This window comes from Silene latifolia, chromosome 10, assembly GCF_048544455.1.
Source record: "Silene latifolia isolate original U9 population chromosome 10, ASM4854445v1, whole genome shotgun sequence".
Lineage (NCBI taxonomy): Eukaryota > Viridiplantae > Streptophyta > Magnoliopsida > Caryophyllales > Caryophyllaceae > Silene > Silene latifolia.
This window is the reverse complement of record NC_133535.1, coordinates 136,166,727-136,174,451: the sequence shown is the minus strand read 5'-3', so window position 1 is coordinate 136,174,451 and position 7,725 is coordinate 136,166,727. Positions and strand designations below refer to the sequence as shown.

At 34.3% G+C, this 7,725-nt stretch overlaps 1 protein-coding gene across 1 annotated transcript; it reads left to right on the top strand.

Moving 5' to 3' along the window:
• The first annotated feature begins 1,039 nt into the window (after window positions 1–1,039).
• LOC141606007 (SPX domain-containing protein 1-like) lies at window positions 1,040–4,837 on the top strand. Its single transcript, XM_074424967.1, has 3 exons — window positions 1,040–1,812; window positions 2,183–2,312; window positions 4,268–4,837. The coding sequence occupies exons 1-3, from the start codon at window positions 1,477–1,479 to the stop codon at window positions 4,690–4,692; spliced, it is 891 nt and encodes a 296-aa protein (XP_074281068.1). The 5' UTR covers window positions 1,040–1,476; the 3' UTR covers window positions 4,693–4,837.
• Window positions 4,838–7,725: the final 2,888 nt, after the last annotated feature.

The following is a 7,725-nucleotide window of genomic DNA, read 5'->3' as shown; positions in this document are numbered from 1 at the left end:
TGTTATTAACTCACTTCGTAATACTTGGCAAATTCCTTGGGAAATCTCTAGTATTATCAAGGATGTGAAATTAGTCCTTCATTTTTTCGATGAACTGATAATTAAACATTGTTTTCGTGAAGCCAACAAGGTTGCTGACTTCATGGCTTCTATTGAACATTCATGTCCAACTCTTTCGAGGTGGTTTGAAAGCCGGTGACTTCAACTTACCTCATTCATTCGAAAGAATGATATAGATTAGTCCTACCTTAGATGATCAACCTAATTTTCTTACCTTATAAAAAAAAAGTATAGAATATTATAGCAATATGCCAAATTTTGTACATGATGCATGCCAAAAAATATGCTTCGTAAATAATGCATGACCTATACACTAGTGACAACCATGAGACATGGGCACAAAGAGTGCCTTTAAAGTTTCAAATGCATGTCCATTATTCCTCTTTCGAAAAGAAATATAGAACGATATCCTAGAAATTTCATAATTTAATAATACTTTCAAGAGCAAAGCATATACATTATCTCTTTATATAGAAACAAAAAGTTATAAGTCAACTTTTCAATAAAATATAAATTCCAAGTCCGAACTTATCTTATTTTATTAATATACAACGTTACATTTTAATAGAATATCCTCTAAAAACTGTTGAAACGTTAAGACATTCCAACGACTTTAGATACACATTCTATTACCTACTTTGACAGGAATAGTCAACTTACTATACCTATTACTTTCATAAGATTTCAAAAGTGTCCTTAAACAAATCACTAAACTCTCACTAATCCCCCATACTTAACGTAATACCTTAACTTAGAGGAAAGGATCTTAAAAGCATATTCCAATGTGCTACACATTTTCACATGTCCATGTGAAATAAACTCTACAATTTCAACTAACTAAAACTAACCCTCAACACCTTAAGCCACCTCACAAAAGGCACATAACCACTTTATTTAAAAGGACAAAAAAGAATAAAAAGGGCACCTCTAAAAAATGGAATGAAACCATAAATATACTTCTTCTTATACCCAATAAAATATGGATATTCTAATGCAATAATTTGGAATATTCTTTTCACTTCCCTTCTAATTAAAAATCATGTAATTCTCATTTATATATCTCCTTACCATATAAACTTCCACTTCCAAAACACAAAAAATACCCACTTGTTTTTTTCCTCTAAATTTCTTGAAATCAAATTTTACTCCACTTTAAAATTATTTATAAAGTTTGAATCTTTGGTAAAATTTTGATTACCCAAATCATAAAGTTTCAATCTATAATAAAATTTTGATTACCCATCTCATAAAAGTTCATAAAGTTTCAATCTTTGATAAAATTTTGACTACCCATTTGATAAAATTACAGTTTTAATCAAATTTTGATAACCCATTTAATAAAGTTTCAGTCTTTGATAAAATTTGGATTACCCAATAAAAAAAGATTGAATTTTTGATAAATAAAATTGATTTTCAATGAAGTTTGGAAAGAGTTTGAGCAATCAGATCGAAGAAACATTACCAGAATGGAGGGATAAATTTTTATCATACAAAGATTTGAAGAAAAGATTGAAACTTATTATTCCAAAAATTAATAATAATAATGGTGATAATAAGGAAAATAATAAAGATAATATTAATAATCGTCCAATTAAAAGGCAGAGAATTACATGTGATGGAGATTCTGTGATTGACAATGATGAAGAAATGACAAAGGAAGAGGTTAATTTTTTAAGATTGTTGGAAGATGAACTTGATAAATTCAATACTTTCTTTGTTGAGCAGGAAGAAGAATATATCATTAGATTAAAGGTAATATTATTGGTAATTGTTACTAAAATCTCATTGTTTTTAATTTATAAATTCCGGGTTCATCAATTTTAGATTAATTTCTGGGTTGATCATAGTTTTTATAGCTGATTTGATCATTTTGTTGTATGTAAATCATGATTTTGTTTGTATGTTAATTAGTGTTTAATAGTTTAAGTAATTAGTAAGCTATGACTTATTTGAAGTTTTATTAATTGGGAATTTGGGGTTAAGTCAAAATCATTGCTTAATTGGGATTTAGTAGCTTGGAGAAAATTTGGAGTAATCAAGACCGTTTTATTCTATAATTTGTCCTAATTATATGATTGACACTTAAAGTGATTGTTTCTTTTTGTTAATTTTTGGTGTATAGGAGTTGCAAGAAAGAGTAGCAAAGGCAACAACTTCTAATTATGAAGAAATGCTCAAAATTAGAAAGGAAATTGTTGATTTTCATGGGGAAATGGTGTTATTGGAAAATTACAGTGCACTCAATTATACAGGTAAATTGATTTTTCACCGTTCCTTTATCTTATGGTAAATTAAAATTCAATAAAGTAAGTAAATGTTTATGGGAATCTTTTGTAGGAAAATCCACTTTTCATGTTGTTTTCTTGTGTGTTAGGCTTGTCACTTTTTTCATGGATAATCCTTGGCATATCCATTTATACCAAAGAATATATTATGTTTGTATCAACTTTAAGATATTGCAAACAAAAGTAGATTCTCTTGATTGTTATAGAAGCATGAATGTTGTGTTTGTTTGCTCTTTGGCTTGTGTTGTGTATGTATACACTTTACAATAAATTTTTGAAAAATCGAAAAAATATCGTAAGAGTGAGTACGATTAGTGAGAGTGATGATAATTGTAAGGCGAAGAATCGACTTCGATAGTATGATCTTATGGATAAGATATATACGAGTCTTATTATGATGTGACACGCTGGTTTGACTGTCTAATGAGTTATAATATTCGATTAGTTTGAATATCTAATGAGTGTTTTAATATATGGTTTGACTGTCTAATGAGTTTTTTAATATACGACGTAGACAGGAAAACCTTAATAGATCTGAGATTAGAGATTTTAGATTTTGAAACATTCTGGTCTTAATATGATGTGACGCACTAGTTTGATTGTCTGACAAGTCTTTTAATATACGATTTAAATAGGAAAACCTAAGCAGATCTGAGATTAGAGATCTGAAACATACTGGTCTTAATATGATGTGACATACTAGTTTGATTGTCTAATAATAATCATTTTAATATACAAGAAAGTATTCTTTAATCATTTGATTTTTACTATTTGAAGTTCTATATTGTCATTCTAGGCTAGGCCTTTGGTAGGTGGTCCCTTGTGTATGGAAAATGTAAAGATCTTATGGCATTGTTCTTTGTTTTTAATCTTTAAGAGCTAGGTTAATTCTAAACTAATTAAGATTATGAATAAGATTGTAAGCATCTATGCTTTGTCGAATTTAGTTGTAACTTGTTAGGTCAGGATTTGGGAAGGATAGAGTTAAACTGTTGTGTAGATCATGACTATGTTTGGGTGCTCCAGTTAAACCTTTCAATCGTTTGAGGCAAGCGCATATAGTTTAGTAGTCGTTACTTACTAGAAGAGAACAATCAAAAGAGAACAAGAATTACAGTGGAATTTAGGTGATACATTGATGATGTCTTAGTTTGTTTTCTGTCATTATTACGATGTATAGCATGAAGCCTTTGGTGTTTTTCTTCGCTTAGTCATGTCATATACGCCCTTTGCGCTTGGTTTGGAACTTTGGTGGGTGTTGTTTCCTTTGGCCAACTTGGTGCACAGTCATGCGATGATACATGCTGTAAAGAGAAAAAACACCCAAGTGTGTGTTTGGTAGGACAATGTAATGGGATCTTCTCGAGTATAAACATAAAGAGATCAGCAGGAGAAACAAGGAGTGTGAGTCTGGTGGCATAACTCTTTTTAACGTAGTAATGAAATCTCCGCTGATAAAGTCATCAAGAGGGGTGCTCATAATCTAACATAACTGCGATTTGGTTTCTTCTACACGAAATAGAAAGCCAAAGTAACCTTTTTTTGGCTTTAATGTAACCCGTTGGTCTCCCCTCCTTGTGCGTTGTGACCCTTCTTCCCTGCATACAATTTGGTTTGCACTACATATCTGAATGACTGAATAGTACATTGAAATGGGGATACACCTTTGAAACAAAGCTAAAGTAACCCTTTCTCGGCTTTAATCAACTCGTCTTTTGTCCCCCAGCGGTGGAGCCAGGGACGACTACCACCCCTCATAAGCAATGATGGATAAAGCATTTGTGTATAACACTAACATTACATTTTCCTAACTTTTATATGTACCTTGTAATACTCCGTGCCTTTTTCAACTTACATTTTAGCTAAGCTGTATATCTTGGCTCCGTCATTGCCTGATGCTGACCTTGTTTTTGCTATCACAGGGCTCGTGAAAATTCTCAAGAAATACGACAAGAGAACTGGTGCCCTGATCCGACTACCCTTCATCCAAAGGGTCTTACAACAGCCATTCTTCACCACAGACCTAATTTACAAGCTTGTCAAAGAATGTGAAAGAATGCTCGACAATCTCTTTCCCATCGATATCCCCACCACTGATAATGTCAACGAACAATGCGAGCCAACAACCAGCAATGAGACAGTCCCACTCAAGTGTCCCAAGGAACTTGCAGAGATCGAGTACATGGAGAGCCTTTACATGAAGAGTACTATTTCTGCTTTGAGAGCTTTGAAGGAGATTCGAAGTAAAAGCTCGACTGTTAGTATGTTTTCATTGCCTCCTGTCCAATTAGGCAGCGTCGAGGAGACATGGAAGAACATACCTGTTCTCGAACAAGTAGCCAAGTAGCTCTTTCAGTGGCTGTAATTTCTTTTTTTACTGTCATTTTTTTATTCGATACTGACACGGGTTTGATACTGATAAGATAACTTTGTTTGAGTGCCACTTTAAGGTTTACACAGCTTAAGTTTAATGCTAAACTTTTTTATGGTTTGCTGAGGTGTTCACTTGTATGAGGGTTACCGGATTCGCTTGGTACCCTACGTATCGCGAATCGTTAAAGACAGAATTCCATCATGTTGCTTGATAAAAATACACAGCACACATTAAGTAAGAGCGAGTCGTGAATTGGTAAAGGCGTATTCATAGCGTATCTGATAACCATACTTGTATCTGTTAGGGATGTGGAGTTCATTCAGCAAGGAGATATATATATGGCTTGTTTTTTATTTGAATTGAAATGATTCGAACTAGGATCGAACGAAACAAGCTGTATCAAACTGAAGCTGCATATAACGATCTCAAACAATCCAAAACTCATACTTTGAAATTACGTTTGAATTTGTTGGCACAAATACCCAACATGAAAACAACTCGTAACTAAAAGGTTTCGACCCAACTTGAAAACAACTCGCAACTGAAATATTACGTTAGATCCCCAATTCTATGGATTTTAAGAATTGATTTTTCTATGAGGAATACTTTTAGAAAATATGTACTCTCCGATTTTTATGTATTTTGTTCGCCTTTTGTAATTCACAGTTAAGATTTTTAATATCATTACTAGGTATTTTTACAAAAGTAATCATGCTACGAATGTAATATGAAGTTTTTCTTGACTTCTATCATTTGTTTATTTGATCTGAACGTGCGAGCGAGTTAGTGATAATATTGACTAATGCGCACAACTAGCCAACTAGGCCTATTTAAGTTGATGGTATATCATAAAGCCGAAAGAGGCCACTTATTAGTCTTATACGTAACGCCTCTCCACTAACGCAAATTCTTATTTATGACGGACGATATCTGTTACAAGATAAGTTGTGACAGATAAATAAAATTCACTTGGGTAGATAAAGACAACCATTTATAATTCCCCATATACTCTTACTTTTGTTTTTTCTACCCAAGTGAGTGAGACTTGACCTGTCACAAGGTTATATCCGTCACAAGGGAGACTTATTGCTCCACTAAACCGTTGTCATCCCGTGAATTGCGTAACCTAACACTATATTGCGCCCCAGTGGCTTAAGTTGTGGCGACCGAAATGTTAGAATCGGGATTCTACTTTGGATCGATACGGATTTAGGATCGAGTCGGTAGAATCGGATCGTCAAATCGTAAGATTCTACGAACTCACTAAATATGGTTTTTCATTTGGTAACAACATATAAGTGAGCAGAGCAGATCCTCTGTCCCATTTCAAGTTTCATCTTATGTCTCATTACTTTAGTGTTATTATATTGATCCATAATATATTGAGAATTAATGATTTTAGTGTTATTATATAAACATGTATCAACAACGGGCCTGGGCTACACCCGAACGGGGGAGAAACTCAAAGTCTCACATGTGAGGGTTGTCCCACATCGATAAAAGAGGAGATGAATTACCACTTTATAAGGCAATGATTACTATACCTCTATTGCCAATAGGTTTTAGAGTGAAACCATCTTGGGCCTGTGTTGTGAGATCTTTCTCCTTCGTGCGGATGTGGGCTAGACCCGTTGTTGAATTTAACACTATCTCTAGAAATTTTTAAAATAGGATCGTAAAATTCTAAAATCATGATAGAATCGCAGGATCTATGATCGGTTAAGCATTTTTAGATCATAAAACCGTAGAATCGAATCGGAATTTTGATAACAATAGAATACTTATTTTTATTTAAGTGGTATGAACCTTGCACATAAACCTTTTTCAAAGACTAGTGGATCTTGGAGCGAAAGATAAGGAGATCGAGTTTTATATTTTTGAGTTAGTGTATAAATATTTAAGACTACACTAATGATACACGGGGGGACCAGATCGACAATTTTTGAGTCAGTGCTTTTAAATTGTCATAACGAAAATGCAAAGGGATGACACAAGGAAGAAACGACGCAAAGGGTAGAAGACTAGCCATCCATGCGACTCGTTTATGTCTTATAAGTAAGTCACGTGCGGTTTGGTTAGGCACAGGTAGGGCCCGGTCAAGCGGGCTACGCCCTGCTTGCTAGTCACATGTTCCCATTCGTGGGTCGCGTGTGTGTCGGTTTCGGGGTGTTTTGCTTGTGCTTTGCTTACTTGGTCTCGTTTCTTAGGCCTTGTTTGGTTGCGATATAGGAATTAATTTCCCATGATTTTACAAAACATATAAATTGGCCAATACATGCGAATTGCCCAAACTCGTTTGGTTGACATCAAGGAGTTGAATTGACACAGGAATTTCCAATTACTTAGGAGGTTAAGGTAATTAAACTCCTCAATTATGGGGGGAAGTTGACAATTCATGGGAAAAAAAAATCCCATGATTTGGGGTAAATAAACATCTCTCATTTTTCCAAATCATGGAATTTTTCAATTCACTCATTTTTATGGGGGCAACCAAAGGAGGCCTTAGATTTGCTAATTGGTTTATTAGTCAACAGATATCAGAAGTACTCCCATTGTGTCGGTCATTTGTTGGGCCTATTCCATTTTTGGGGTGTCTGAGTCGTTTGTTGTCCTTTCTATTTTAAGAATGAACTTGATGGACAATTTGATCATTCAAACAATACTTGGTCCACTTGCTATCTAGTAATTGACCCCCTCCTCTTTTCTTGGTCTTTGTGCTAAAACCAAAGGACAACAATTAACCGGGGCGGAGGGAGTATATGATACAAAATAAAGCTTTGATAGTTGATGCACGAAATCAACTAAAAGGATGTGATCTCGAAGATTATCTACTCTTATTGTTTTGCAGGAACTGATAACTGAACTCGTAACTTTTAACTTTGTTCCTAACCTTATTCGATCGAGTACGAGTACCTACACGACTGAGTAGACCTTACTCGATCTAGTTGTGGGGTTATTAAATCAAAAACGTTGGGACTGCCAGCGAAAACTCGATCGAGTAGCTCC

What these genes read in the sequence shown, in the direction of transcription:
- LOC141606007 (XM_074424967.1), top strand. Translation starts at nt 1,477, where the DNA reads ATGAAGTTTGGAAAGAGTTTGAGCAATCAGATCGAAGAAACATTACCA. An exon ending in AATATATCATTAGATTAAAG is followed by an intron (nt 1,813 to 2,182) that starts GTAATATTATTG and finishes TTTGGTGTATAG; the next exon opens with GAGTTGCAAGAAAGAGTAGC. An exon ending in CAGTGCACTCAATTATACAG is followed by an intron (nt 2,313 to 4,267) that starts GTAAATTGATTT and finishes TTGCTATCACAG; the next exon opens with GGCTCGTGAAAATTCTCAAG.